At 39.2% G+C, this 15,583-nt stretch overlaps 1 long non-coding RNA gene and 1 gene segment (V, D, J or C); one reads left to right on the top strand and one right to left on the bottom strand.

The window, feature by feature from the left end:
• LOC110397963 lies at nt 237-11,475 on the bottom strand. The segment is given in 5 exon segments: nt 237-1,711; nt 2,778-2,795; nt 3,518-3,853; nt 4,740-4,891; nt 8,056-9,256. Coding segments are annotated over 4 exon segments (528 nt in total).
• Nucleotides 12,789-15,583, top strand: part of LOC110397990 — an 8,775-nt gene continuing 5,980 nt past the window's right edge. Inside the window, exon 1 of the long non-coding RNA XR_002438129.1 lies at nt 12,789-12,813. This is a non-coding gene — a long non-coding RNA (uncharacterized LOC110397990). The remainder of the gene's footprint in view (nt 12,814-15,583) is intronic.

The following is a 15,583-nucleotide window of genomic DNA, read 5'->3' as shown; positions in this document are numbered from 1 at the left end:
TCATTGACAGTGGGGGTATGCAAGCTTATGAAGCCTAGAGCCCCACTACAGTTGCTAGTACACAGTGCCAGCAGCAGATGAGCCTTCTAGCATTCTCATGACAGATAGACTATTCCTCTCAGTATTGTCATTGAATGTATTTTAATGTGAGTACTTCATAATACTAAGTGTGACCGGAAGCTGTGGTGTAGAATGATAGTGCTACAAAATAACAGATTGGAAAAAAACACTCAAGCTTCTTCAAAAGGAGCGAAACTTAAGCTTTATTCCTAATTTAACAAGCTGACACCTCTGAACAGTAAGAAGGTGCTTTAAAGCTATGACAGAGACTACCCTGCACATCCATGGGAAATCCTGTAGTGATTAAAACACAGCTGAAAGAACAGGAGAGAACAGAGGGCCATCAAGAAAGAGGATATTAGAGGCTTGGACTCTTTGCCATGGAAAAGAAGTGGAATTCGCTGTTTTCCTGTTGATGCGATGGAGATTATTCACTCATTCTTTATATAGCTTGCTACCAGTCTAAATGAAAACAAAACAGAATAAACAGTTAAGCAAGAGCATGATGAAATAATAGTCCAAATTTACAATTGTCTATATTCTTGAGTTTCCTGAGAATGTGCAGTGAAATGAGCATGTCAAGTTGATGGGGCCAGGCTCTTTTCAGCATCTTGCAGTGACAGAACAAGTGGCAAGGGATAGAAACTGGAACATAAGAAATTCCATATAAATAAAAGGAAGAAGACTCTCCTGGACATTTTCCTGTGCAACCTACTGTAGGGAACCTGCTTCAGCCGGGGGTTGATATTCAGAGGTTCCTTCCAATCCCTACAATTCTGTGTCTGTGATTGTAGCTCCAAGGCTTCACCCTTTCTTTGTAGGGAGAAAGAATCTTGCTACAAAGTACCCGTACATGTTATTTACTTACATGCTGAGTTAATAGCTTTACAAAAAAAAATTCACAGATGACTGTGACCCAGTAATGTACTTCCTCACGTAGCCTTCAAAAAGGAGAACGTCTTGAACATAACGGGCTGTGCTTGTTACTCACTCTTAACTCCATCATGTTTCTTCTCAAACACAATTCCCAGTCCCACTTTTAAGGGAAGTCAGTGCTGAGGCTTCCATTACTCTTACCAGAAGTATCTACCAGGTACACGAGAAGTTTACAGATAAAGATTATTTTACTTCTGTTACTAGCTACTTAAACTTCTCCCATCTGTTTCGATTTCTCCCATTCATTGTACATACCTCCTCAAAGCCCCCAGTTTCTACTTTTTCTGCAGGCACATGTCCCTTTCCAATGACTAAAGAAAAGCATGATGTATCTGATATTTCTTTTTCTGGAGAAGTTGTGCTTACTACTTCTTATCTTTTCCTGTATGTTTTCAGAAGGAATATCTTTGCTGGACAGCATTGATTTTGTTTGATCTCTGGAAAAACTATAACAGAAATCTTCTTACTTGTGATTTCTTTAAACTAGCCCAGACAAATCTCTCAAGAACAAGTAGAAAATAACCCTTGAGCTGATTGTAGATTTTGTTTTATCCACTAATCCTTGTACTAGTGAACAAGCTCAGCCTGAAAGTGGCACATTGGCCTACCTTGATTGTCCACATCAAAGCACACACCAAAATTGCATAGAGGAAGGCTTTACCACACAGAATGAGGTAAGTGAGCTTCATAGAATTTCCATATCGCAAGTAGGAGTCTGCAAAGCAAGCGTAATTTGTGTACTGAATTATCATCATCAGGAGAGACTTGATATAGTGTAACTGTAATTAAATAAAAATCCTTGAAATCTTTAACTAAGCAAAGGAATTACCGTCAAATGAATGGTTATGTTGGTATCTGAGATAGGACAGGATGGGAAAGAATATTGTGACTCAAAGAACCAAAAGAGAAAGCAATCCTAGAAAAGACACAGACTGGCTTTATGATAAGAAAGTATGTTCTGATTAGAAATGTTTAACAACTGCATTACTACGCCTGATAAAAAAAAATGTAGGCTAGTCATGTAAATCCCCCTTTGGAAGTTGAATTAAGCTGAATCACAAAATATATATTTTCTCCACTTGTTACTGTCAGTGAATGCTGACATATCAGGTAAGTTTTACACAGCACAGAATAACATAATATCTAGCCTTTTATTTTTGCAGATTTCTCATCCTAATTTACTGCAGCAATATTGAGAGATCAGGCTGATTTCAGTTCAGCCTTCAGATGCCTGAAACAGCAAAAAAGTTGGTGAAAAAATAAGATTGTATAATTATGAATATAGAGAGGAAATAATCACAATTACTAATACAGATATCCTGACAATTTGGAGGAGAAATGTGATTTTTAATAAGAAACATTCTGATTACAGGAAATATAAGAAGTTATGGATTTTCAATTTCAATGTCATAATCACTTGGCTAGTATGATTTTTTTCTTTCATAGATGAGCTTTCTGCTAGAAACAAAGGTAAACAAGCAGCTTCCCTATAGAAGGTGATATTAAAAACTGGAGGAGATAAAAAGAGCAAATGACAGCAAGGGAAGGTTCCACATTTTCTTCCGTTATTTCAGAAGGTAAATGTAGTAAGAGCTGTACAGAACGCAGCTCCAACCTTCTCCACTTTTTTTTATAACCGAGGCATCAGTTAGATCTGAAAGGACAAGTTAATCTTCTAGTAGAAAGAAATTTAATATATATATCTCACCTCTTATTCTTACCATCAGTAAAACTGAAATTGAAATACAGATGTTTATTTGCCTATGAGATAGTACACATACCTTTAGTGAGCATACATCCTGAAAGATGAAGAATTGAAAGTTACATTTTTCTTCAATGCAAAGAAAAAAATTTTTGACATTTCAGTTTACAGTATTTATTTTACTATACCATATATTTTTCATTTTATGTTAGCATATATTTTATTATTTTACTGTATACTTACACTAAGAAAATTTGAATAATCCTTTGAAAATCTATAGATATAAAATGATAACATTGTAGATACAGTGTGCTGAGAATATGAAGACGTACAAATACCTACATAATTACAAGTATATTTGTACCATGAACAAACCACTGTATAAAAATAAGTAACCTCTACCTTTTTTTTTCCCCCCTCTTTTAAGTGATTACTAATTTGTACACTGTAACACTATAATGTGATGGAAAGTGCAGCAATAATAGCAGGGTGGCAAAGTCTTTGGCTGCAGCAAATGAGGATGAGCCCAAGTGCAGCAGCTGCAGAAACAAAGGAAGAAAATTTGCTTGGTTTTAAACAGCCTCAGGTACATGAGGATCTACAGCAAGATACCCTTGCCTCCACTGCCAACCCTTAAATGAGATCTGGGAAGGAGTGGAACTTGGCTCCACCCCTTTTGGTCACTCAGGTGCATTGCTTACACCTGAGCTCCCCTGAGATGGCCCTGCCTTCCCACCAGGTGCTCAATCACCGTTTCAAGCTGTGACTTAGCATTTCCACTATATACACTATGGTGATACTCTTTTGTTTTTTACTCACCAGTGTCACCATAGATGAATTTGTGTATTGATTCCAGTGTTGCATTCTTAAAATATTCAGCAATACATTCAAAACGATTCAAAGGGTTGAACCACTCTTCGGCTGAGATTCTCAGTCTGCTTGTCAATGAGTAAGTGCTTCCATTTGGTGTGGAAATCTCATCTGTTCCCACTCCTTCTGTCCTCTTCACACCATTCACCTTCCAGACTAGATTGAGGTGATCAGGGTAGAAACCAGAGGCCAGGCATACCAGCGTGGCCTTGTTCTTCTGTTGAATCTCTTGCTTTGATGGTGAAAAGATGGCCACAGCTGGTGGAATGATTTCATTGTTCTTCTCTGAAACAGAAAACAGTGTAGCCCAGACACTTCATTACTGTTCTCAGCCAGCAACCCCTTAGAACTATGCACTTTTTGTGCTGTGTGACTGGCTGTTTAACAAATTCCTAGTAGACAGATAATTATTTGTAATACAGATATTCACAGGGGAAGTGCAAAAAAATCATTAGTTATACAGTAACATAAAAGCTCTAGCAACAGAAATGCAGCCCTTTTTGCATTTCTCATGTTGTCTCTATTGGAACAGGACAGCTGATAAGAAGCTGAGCAAACAAATTGGCAGAAAAGTACTCAATAGGCCTGTCTTTGTGGTGTTGTACTAGGAGATAAGATCTATCAGCATCTTCAGCTGACTGTGGCACATTCCTGGAGTTACAGTAAGACATGATGGTTACTGCAGTTTTCAGAGTTATACTGCCATGCGATACCTTACTTGTAACCCAAGCTAGGATATGACCCGATCGGAAAGAGTTATTCATTTTCACTGTCTGAACTGAATAACACTTTAGGTACCTAACCTAAACCTGCCTGGGATAAGTTAACTTTAGTTCCCTACTTGCAATCCTATTTTAAGACTATGAAATATTGCTTCATGTCATTTATTATTTAGGTTATCCTCAGAATGAGAAAATCTCATTTAAGACTTTCCAAAATAAAAAGCAATTTTATGCACTCAAAAAAAAATAAATAAATAAAAGTTCCATATCGTAGCTGTTCTGTGTCTTTTAATACCTTTGGCCTTACATGTATGCAACAGCTTCAGTCAAAAAGGAGCTACAAGGCAACAGTAAGACATTACTTACTAAGCACTAATCCTAAAATCAACATTTTTTTTTTTGTTATATTTCTTATATATTTTACTAGAGCTCTTTTTTTTTTTTCTTACCTTGCATGACAAATCCACCAGGTCTGCAGAATGCACATGGAAAGAGGAAATTCAGAGAGAACTACAGAGAGACTTATGGACAAAGACAAAACTTCTTTTTCTATGTGATGGAATTATAAATTGTGATGCTCTTCATGATCGTTCCCTCTTTTCTAGAGTGAAAATATATAAATAGATTTTTATATCTTGCACAGATCTTGACCGCGTAAAGCCTCAGTATTTTCTTTCAACTGTTAGCCTTAATCATGATTGTCAGTGTTTACTCCACAAAAAACCTTGGGCCCATCTGTGAATACATATGAGTTCATACAGACCTCAGAAGAGTTATAGTAATTCATAGTAATGTCTTCATAGTCAACTCGCTATAATGTTTTGAACTCCTCTGCTTCCTTTCCAGCTGACACAAACTGGCATTCTGTTCTGATCTTCCATGTTGGTCATAGAAGACCACTGATGCAATGCTTAACCGCTCTCATGCATAAATGCACGTATGCCCTGCCTTACATTCTTCACTCATCTCATAGAAAATGTATCACAGTCCTCCTCCCATTCCATTTTCACTATAGTAAGATCACTTTCATGATTTCTTGCCATCTTTAACGCCACTCTCATCTGAAACTCATCTATGTATATACTATACAACACAAGGGAAATTTTCAAATGCTCTTCACATTAAGCACTTGGGCAAAATCACAGCTGCTTGTGCATAACTTTGATCACAGTGCCAACTCCAAATACAACTGGTGCAGTTAAAAAGCAAAACTGTACGTCAGACTATAACCCATAAGTTCTTGTGTTGTCATTGTCAGTTACTAAGTTCCCTAAGATGAGAATGTTTAAAGGAACATATTCCTGTGTGTATTTCTACAGTTTGCTATCAGAGCTTGCAATGGCAGATGGAAAAATTTGTTCTGCCGTGGGATTCCAAAATGCTCAACAGATCAGCCTTGATGTAGGTGATGTTAAATTCTTTTCTGCAAGAGGAAAAGGCTGAGAAAGTAGATGGAGAAAAATAGAATAGAGAAGTGCACTTTTCCTGCTCAGAAAAGTGAGAAAAAGATAACATAGACTTCTTAAAAATCAGAAACAGTGAAAAAGAATGCTAAAGGGTGGCAGCATCCCAGTGCAACTTCAAGCAGCCTGCTCAACATCTATGGTGAAGGAAGCAAAGTACCAGCAATGCTGCTCCTTCCCTGCTGTATTCAGCAGCCACAAGAACATTAACAGTGAGCATGGACATACCTCCTAAATATTGGTTTTGAGTGTTACACAGTGAGGCAGAAGAACTCACAAAACATGCAGACCAAAGAAGGATTTGTTTTCTTGGACAATGGGAGCAGTTATTTTTTTTTTCATTTCTCCCATCAAGCTTTCAGATGGGGAAGTCAGAGCATAACAAGTCAAAGCTAAAAAGGATCTTAAAGTTAGTGCCTGCAAACCCTATGCTTCCATATCCATCTTCCATTTTTTCCAAATAAACAACCTATAAAGCATCAGTCCGGTCCTTGTGGATGGGGGAAAAATCATCGTTATTCTGTTGTTAGTTAAGAAGTTTATTGTCCCCTAAAACAGTATCATATATACTACAGAGATCTGACTTTTGACTTACCTAGTACTGTGAGTTTTGTCCCAGTGCCAAAGAACAGTCTTTCGTTATTCACACTCTTTTGCAGCTGCATTAAAACCTCTCTGCTACTGTCCGTTCTCTGAACAAAGCTTCTGGACTAACCCTCCCTCATGTGGCACCAGTAAACAGTGAAACACAAAGCACATTAATTTATTTCCTAGTGTCCTAGGAAATAAAGGAAAGATCTGTAAAGGAACAGCAACTGCATCTGTATGTCTAATCTGGTGAAACAAGTCCCAGAAATTCCTCTTCCAGAGCTTTCTGCTTCAGGCTTAGGTGAATCAATTTGTGCAGCTTCCAACAGTTCTTTACAGGACACTTAAGAACATGCAGTATTAGAACATATTCCTCTTAAAAAGACAGCAGATTTCTTTCCTTATTTTCAGCTGAACAGACTCAATTCCTTGCTTTCCCATCTCCTTTCAACATCATGAATAATCTTTTCTTGTAAGTTTGTTTCTTTTTTTAACATACAATGTTTGTTTCTTGTAAGTTTGTTTCTTTTTTTTAACATACAATGTAGTTTGTAGTGTCAACAGTCAATGATGGATCAGTGTATTGTTTTTCATCAGCACCTCAGATTCACAATGTATTTTTAAAAAATTTATTAATCACCTCAAATCAAGGGCCTCCATTTTTCCTATGGAGACAGAATTTAATCACCTGAAAGTTTCTCTCTCTGCAGCAAGGGCCTGGTACAAAAGCACGAGGCATCAGTTCTTCTAACTCTAGGAATAACAGTAATGAGAAAAAGAGATCACCATCATTGGCAACCCTGCCTGTGGCAGGGGGGTTGGAACTTGATGATCCTTGAGGTCCCTTTCAAGCCAAGTCATTCTATGATTCTATGATTTATCAGTCTTAGAAATACATTTGTTTTCTTCTGGATTTGGAAGGAGTCCAAATCCAGAACTGTGACCCAGAAATAAATGTTCTCCAGACGTTATTTTAATTTGGAAATAATGTTTTGGTGATATTCATCAGCTTTTTATCATCCATTCTGAGACAGTAAGACTCTTATTGCAAATGGACTTTTTAGCACCATCCTGACAAACTTGTCATACAGAAAGAATCTTGCCATGCTGTAGAGAGCTGCTTCTAGAACAAGTTAATAAGCTGTTAAACAGCTGCATAGAGCTGTTAGTATTGCTTGTGATAAAGCTGAGTACTTTTCGCTTCTGTTTTGTTAACTAAATACTAATAGACATATGTCTTTCCCAGTTACCTGATTTATCATGTTTTAATTTAACCCCCAAAGATTCAAAGTAATTTGTAGAGCCTTAATTTTCTTTTTGAGACCTCTCTAAATGTAGCTGTAATTCAGATAGCCCTTTTGTGATATGTCCATAATAACCTGGAAGTGCAGTTATACTTTTCAAGAACGGTGATTTTTGCAGGTGTTTATTCCTTAAGAAATATCAATGACATGCATATATTTTTTCAACCCATTCCTCAAACTAACCGTTTTGACAGACAGCTCTTTATCACAGAAAATATTTTCTTTCAGTTATTCAAAGTAAAATGTGTGTCCTTATCCAGGATAGTAAATTTAATCTAGTCTCCAAAGTAGAATGAGCAACTAGCACATCAGTAGAACATCAGTTTAATAATGAAAAGGAGAATAACACTAAAGTGATCTGAGGAGAATACCCAGGACTTAATTTAAAAGAGAAAAGAAAATTTTCTTACCGATCACTGAAAGTCTTGTGCCATCACCGAAAATCACTCTATTCTTGGCCACAATGATATACTGATGTATCAGAAGTTAAGAGAAGGAGTGCACTACAGCTGAGTTTAGTAAGCAGAAGTTTAAACGATATTTACCATGTCTTGAAACTCTGAATATCTGTGGCAAAGCAACAGCTTGAAATCTCACTGTATTATCTGTAGCATTTTTTCAGAGTTCATTTGTATTTTTGTCTGTAATTCATCTTTAGTTATTTTACAGCCTCTCTCACGATGTTTGCCTCACTGATATCACTTGCTATTCTCATGTTGTAGACATAAACCGTTTGGGGGGTCCCAAAGGGGGGTGGGGGGGGGGGGTCCATGTCTAGAAATAATTACTCCACAACTACAGCTTCCCTATTGTCAGGCTCATACTCTAAACATTGGGAATGTTTTATTTCTTTAACGTGGGAAACTTAAGAATCAAGTTGATTTGTGGTGGTCATAGTCACATGCTTTTTCATTTAGGTGCTTCTCCTTTGCTGTAGTGAATTAAGACAAACCCATATTTTTTTTCCCTTCTGTCATCTGATAGTCTTGCAGGATTCCATTCAATTTTCTGATAGGTTGAAAGTAATTCACAGAAGGACTGTCCAGAAGGATTTGTTGGTTGGTCTCAGACAAATCCTTCATAGTCACTAGGAAAAACTGCAATGAGATAACATGGAGAAGGACTTGAGAAAAATATTGCCTTGACAGGCATGAGCCAGTCTGTAGACACTGGAGACATACTCGCAAGAGAAAGCCCCAACAACCTTTTTACATGTTGCTTCTTTTTGAAAGGTATATGCTACATTTCAGATTCTACTGTCATGTTAGTGAAGAACCATTTTGAGGGGCAACAGTAAACATTGCATCAGAAAGATATTGTTTGCTTCACATACTGCATCTGCAGTAGGTCTGATTTGCTGAAAATTATTTCAAGGTCATCCCAGAATCCACTGTCTTGTTCTCCAGACAGGATAGTCTTGCAGCTCTCAGACAATGAAGGTAAGTTCAAACATACTAGGTCTGTCAAAAGAAACCAAGACAGAACATGCCCACTGGTGCTGTAGAATGCTCTCTAGTTGTCTTTGCACACTCTCCCAAGCAGCTTACGCAAACATGGGTTTTTGTAAAGACCTCCTGGGGATTGCATCATTGTGGATCCCCCTGTCCCCACAATGGTACAGTGTCATACAAAAACAATTCCACCTGTGTCTCCTCTCTCTCATTTTGTCATCCAGTCACCAAAAAAATTTGCTGTGGAAACCACAGGCCACTTCCTTATTCTGCCACTGCTCTGTACGTGTGATAGTTCAATTATCTCTTAATACATAATTCAAACAGTTCTTTCCTTCAGACAAAAATGATTCTTTGTTATTATTACCTCGTTTTATTTGCACTTATTTTTCATCATGTAATTTCATGACAGTAGTCATGGCACTTTCACTCCCACTCTTCTGCCCCAGGATAATAACAGAACTGAAGCCCGCTGTAATTGTTTTACTTTGAAAGTGATTTGCTTACTACAGATGGCTGTTTCTCTTTGTAGTCTTGCCTGACTGTGAATATCTTCTTCAATCTCTGCTGCACTTGTCAGTTGCTCTGAAAGGGATGGAAGTAGGATGCTGGTACTTCTCTGGCTGCCTATTGCAGGAAGCAGAAATGAAATTTTCCGCAGGTAGCCTGTGACTCTGATGAAAAAGCTTCACCTAGGACCAAGAGCTTGCCTTCATTCTGGAGACTGAAGGGGGTAGGGACTACCAGTGACAGGTTATAAGGTACCTTCATATTTCTTTCTTATGCATAACTAATGAAGACACAGAACTGCATTTTTTTTTCCCTATACCTGGTTTGCCCAGGTACAATGAAAGATCTACGTGAGACTGTGTAGACTGGCAGACACTGAGGCAATACAATGAAAGAAGGGCACATGAAATACTTAGATCAGGGGTATGTTGAGACCATCCAGGCCTAGTCTTCTCACAGAAACTGTCCAAGTATAGCATCATGAATGAGCACTTTAAGTTTCAATCTAATAGCTTCACTTCAGACTATCTTGACAATCAGTCAGTTAGCACAGGATACAATCCTTTGAAATAAAGTATTCCTTCTGGGAAAAAAAAAATCACAAATGTTTTTCTCTTATTTTGCCCTGCTCAGCTAGGAACAGCTGTTAGGGCCCCAGGGAAGTGAATGAGAAAATTAGAGTAACCCGAAACATTTAGGATCAAAACAGAAATCTACACAAAATCATTTCAAATACTAGACAGGTAGTAGGTGCCTCTACAATACCCTCTTTTCTATAGCAGCAGAACAGTATGCTTAGCTCACTAATTTTAAAAATGACTGCAGACACTTGTTTAGATCGAATTATTTTAAAAAATACATTTAGGATTTTTTCTGTTTCTGACCAAAAGATAACAATAATGGTGGAATATTATTTGACTGCATTGAGACAAGACTTTCTCTGATGTCAGTAGCATTTGCTCCAAGTCTAAAACCTTTCTACTGAAATTCCTGTATGGGTCTTACTGGCACTAGCAGACTCTCTGAAACATGATGTCTTTCATGTAAAAGCATGCAAACCACTTCCTCTGTATTCCTCTGTATTGATTTTTGAAAGTTCTATATGATACTAATATCACATAGAAGGGCACTATCACAAGGTACTATCCAAGAAGTGCCAGCAGACAGCAGTCTTGTCCCATGTTAGAGTTCATATATAGTCCATACAAAGGAAAGGCCTTTAGGCAATAATTTTAAGTGACAGGGAGAGAGTGAAGCAAAGGCTGTTCCTTCATTTAGTTTCCATGAGTCTGATAGAAAGTTTCATAGGCTCTTTTCAACCCAGGCTATTCTATGATTTTATGATGATTCATCTGAACTACGGGCATCACTATCCCTTTATTCCCTTTGCCTGCCTTCCACCCTGCACTGCCATATCCTGCTCATTTCTCCTTGATCCATTGCTCCTTCGTGGTCTGACCAAGATCTCAACATCCTTATCTACCTCTATTTGTCTTTATGTTTGTGGCTTATCTCTTCTCCAGTGGATTTTCTACTGCCTGAATTATAACTTCAGAAACCAAAATATTACAGAGATCAAGAGAGTTACAAAAAAATTATCCTTTCCTAAGACCGCTTGTAACTCTGTATGTAATGCAATGGAAAGCACAGCAGTGACAGCATAGTAGCAAAGTCCTAGACTACAGCAAATGAGGCTATGCTTATATACAACAACAAGGGACACAGAAACAAAGAAAAGAATTTGCTTACCCTTGGAAGGCTTCAGGTACATAGGAATCACCAGCAAGATACCCTCACCTCCACTGCTAACCCTTAAATGAGGTCTGGGAAGGAGTGAAACCTGACTCCACTCCTCACGGTCACTCAGGTGCACTGCATGCACCTGAGCTCCCCTGGGTTGGCCCTGCCTTCCCACCAGGTGCTCAATCACTGTTTCAAGCCATGACTTAGCATTTCTACTACCATCATAATGTGGTCTTATGGTAACTCTAGTGGGACTCAAACCCACAACTTTTGTGTGTTGGACTTGGGGGACTCTAACTCACTGGTAGGACTGTAACCCACAGTCAAGACTGGAACTGGAATCCAGGAGTCCCTGTAGCAGTGTACAGTTCCTTAGGCTAGCCATCACCAAATCTTAACTGGGCCTATCCTTGTGAAATCTTGTGATCATGGCTTATAGGTAGGTGGTGCCCTTAAGTACAGAAACCAAAACATTTATACAAGTATTAATATCAAGAAACTTGATAGAATAACTGGGCACGCCAATGAGTTATGTCAAGCAGGTATTCCTTTAATATAGTACTGGGTGCATGGGGAATCGCTCCACCAAACATGCGCACAGAGGGGGCACACAGCTATACATATAAAGGCAAAGTACTTACATATTCATCAGATTTCCCCCAAATGGGTTACATATGCATTGACTTTCCAGGAACTCATTAACATACTGTTTCCACCCTTTTGCACACGCGCTCTGAAATGTTGGGAGAGGTCTCTGAGCTCCATCTGGTGGTCACTGGACGAAGGCTAGTAGTCATCCTCATGAAGGCTCGAAGTCTTCCTCACTGTGAACTACTAACTTTAGAGAGGCTTGTAGCTCAACCGGTATTGTGTTACAACAGCAACTCTGCCTCCTTCTCTTCCCAGGACCCCCTGTTGTGTTGAAAAAAGAAACTCCGCTTATCTTCATGGGACCCTGCATGATTTCTGTGTTCCTTCCTAAAGTTATCTGTTTGCCTGAGCAATGAGGCCTACTTTAATCAAGGCTATACATCGTCTCCTTGATTCAGTACGCCAGCCAAAATCCAGACTCTGAGAGTTCCCACAGTAGCATGCAGATTGTACCTTAATACTGGTAATAGCCTGACAATATGTGCTTAAAACAGATACGATTTACATGCAGGCATTCCAACCTGTGATCAGTGTCATTGATTTAACAGATAGCTGTCAGGGAAATTCACCTGATCAGGGAATTGGAGAGTCTCCCTGTGTAAAGGAAATGCTAAGTCATTGCCTGAAACAGTGATTGAGCACCTGGTGGGAAGCCAGGGCCAACCCAGGGGAGCTCAGGTGCATGCAATCCACCTGAGTGACCGTGAGGGGTGGAGCCAGGATCCACCCCTTCCCAGACCTCATTTAAGGGGTGGTCGAGGGTGTGAGGGTATCTCTTGGTGGAGATTCCTGGCTTTCTGAGACCTTCCAAAGGTACACAGATCTTTTCCTTAATTTCAGTATCTGCAGTTACTGTATTTGGGCTTGCTCTTATTTGCTGTAGCTAAAGGCTTTGCTACCCTGCTATTATCGTGGTACTTTCCATTGCATTACACCCTGAAAATACTCCTATGGAGTCTTCATGATTTTTCCAGTCTGTTGGGATTCCAGAGAGTTTGTCTTATCTGGGGTGCTAATTCCTTGGTTACCAAAAACAATAAACAAGAAAACTTCCCAAACCAAATGATAGTTCAGAAAGCTGATACTAGTTTATTGCAGTAGTAGGTGCATGGGGATCTTTCCATGAAGCATACATACCCCAGAGCTAAATGCCCCTCATTGTTTGTGTTTAATGTAGGAATATTCATACAATTTCCATGAACTTTCCACCTTTTCCATACATAGTAAATCTAATATTGGGTCTGTTATTCAAGAGGTTTTTCAGATGGCTCATAGATAGTACTGATATTGGCACCTGCTTGTCCTGTAGATACTACTTTGACAACTCTTTGTCTCTTAGATTGCTCTTTGGTGCCTCCCACAGCATATACATAAAGGGGCCTATTCTTACCTGTCTGGAGCATTGAGGGGACTATTCTTTGAACACTAACTAAATTAAGTCTTTTGGCATCACCACTGTCTGTCCCAGGGCAGCAAAATGTAATAGAATATTGGCAGGAAGGATCAACCTCTATTGCTATACTACCAACATCTAGTAGTTGAGGGCCAACCTCATAAAATAGGTGGCACTGCTTTCAAGGCAGTCCTTGTACATAAAATCATTAAGGTTGGAAAAGACCATTTTCATTCTAGGTTATATATAAATTTAATCCACCTTCAAGTTGTAACAATATTGTTAAGCTTGCTAGTGTTCATTGACTAATAGCCCTGCAGTTGGTTTAGGTAACTGGAAGAGCTGTGTCTTTGTACCACTTTGTAGATAAGAGAAGTTCTGTTAAGTCTTTGTACCAAGTAAATAATGAGACTTCTGTTAAGTTTTTGTACCAAGTAGATAAGGAAGCTGTATTTGGAATCAGTTACTGAATATGTATATAACTCTGGGAAAACCTCTGCATGTGTAATATATCTCTGGGAAAACCTCTGCGTATGTAACACAAGTAACGTATATAAACTGAAGATCTTTTGTGCAAGGCATGCACGACAGGCAGAGCTCAACATCCATGCATCCAGTACTGAAAATAAAGAACACCTGCTTTATAACACACCAACTTCAGTCTTAGAGAGTTTCACAGTAGACTGGTATACGGTATTACTCAGTCTGTCCACTATGCACATGTAACTTACCAGGACTGTATCTACATGCTTACAGACCATGCTAATGATTGTACTTTTGCCATTTAAAGCCAGTTTGTAGCATATCACTTTTATTTAGCTACATTTCGTTGTCTTTTTTTCAATCATAGAATCATTTGAACCTTAGAGCTGGTAGGGAACATAAAAGGTCATTTAGTCCAAATCCCCTGCAATGAACAGGGATATACACAGGTAGATCAGGTTACACAGAGCCTGGCCCAGCCTGGCCTTGAATGTTTCCAGGGATGGAGTTTCAACTGCATCCCTAGTCAATCTGTGTCAATGCTTCACCAATCCCACTGTAAAAGACTTTCCTTATACCCAACAGAAGTTTCTTTAACTCAGAAGTCCTCTCATGACTTTTGATGGCCCTATGTCTATTGAGTTGTTAAGATTAAGACAACATTTCCAGGCACAGTGAATAGCACTATAGCTTTGACTGATTGATAATAACAGCATCATGAGAGTGTATATACAATTCTGTTTCCAAAATACTTTTGACTTAGACACACAGATAATTCTACTAACAGTTTTAGCAAGCGTGGAATGATTCTGGTAGCAGGTGAGGTCCACACTCTCTCCGGCTCTCTTGATTGCATCTTTGGGCCACTGCGTGATGGTGCAACCCACTCCAGAACCTGAAGGAGCGAGAGAGAGAAAGTGAAAAGAAGCAAAGACGGTGGCTCCAAAGGCCCCTTCCCCTTGCATCTGCCCCACATGGCCAGTAGGAAAGCCACAGTGCAGATGGATCCGCAGTCTCTCACCAGGCAGAAGAGCAAGCAAAATGGTCAGCATTGTTAGGAGCAGCTGTCACAGAAGAGAATGAGGGAGGAGAGAAAGGCTGGAGAGACTGCTACCCTTCCCCTTGTTCTGATTTTCCCATCAAGCTTGGGTGGAGGACAGAGAAGTCACAGTTCACATCTGATAAGCTTGTTGTTGAGCCAATTAAAAGGAAAAGCAAGGGTGTGCGTGGCTGTAACTTTTGCCTGTCTTTGTCCTGTCTGCCAGAGAAGCGGAGTTCTGAGCTGATGACGAAAAGGTGGGACTGCTTGCAGACCACAATCTTCTGTCTGATGTTGTTCTGCCCATCATTTCATCTTTGTGCATGCCTGGGCCTACAAGCCACGTACCTAATAAATGACTCTTTATCTCATTTTCACCAGTGGCTCTACCTTGGGGCATCTTTCCAGAGTTCTCATTATTCCAGCCAATTTAGGCATACGTTGTTTCATTCTGGAGAGATGCTCTGAATACATGAAAGATAATGATACCTCACAACTCAGAACTTCTCTCGGGCAGAAGCAAAAGATATTGCAGGCACAAGAATTGTGCTTAGTTTGATTCAGGTCTGTTGTGCCAGACCTGTTCAAAAGCTTTTCTTCTGACAAAAGTCAGACCTTAGCTCCTGCATGGTCAAACTATTTCAGAGTCTTCATGGGAAAGGAAAGAG

Source organism: Numida meleagris, chromosome 1, assembly GCF_002078875.1.
Source record: "Numida meleagris isolate 19003 breed g44 Domestic line chromosome 1, NumMel1.0, whole genome shotgun sequence".
In the NCBI taxonomy this organism is placed as follows: domain Eukaryota; kingdom Metazoa; phylum Chordata; class Aves; order Galliformes; family Numididae; genus Numida; species Numida meleagris.
Note: the sequence above shows the minus strand (reverse complement) of the source record. Positions and strands in the feature narration are given on the sequence as shown.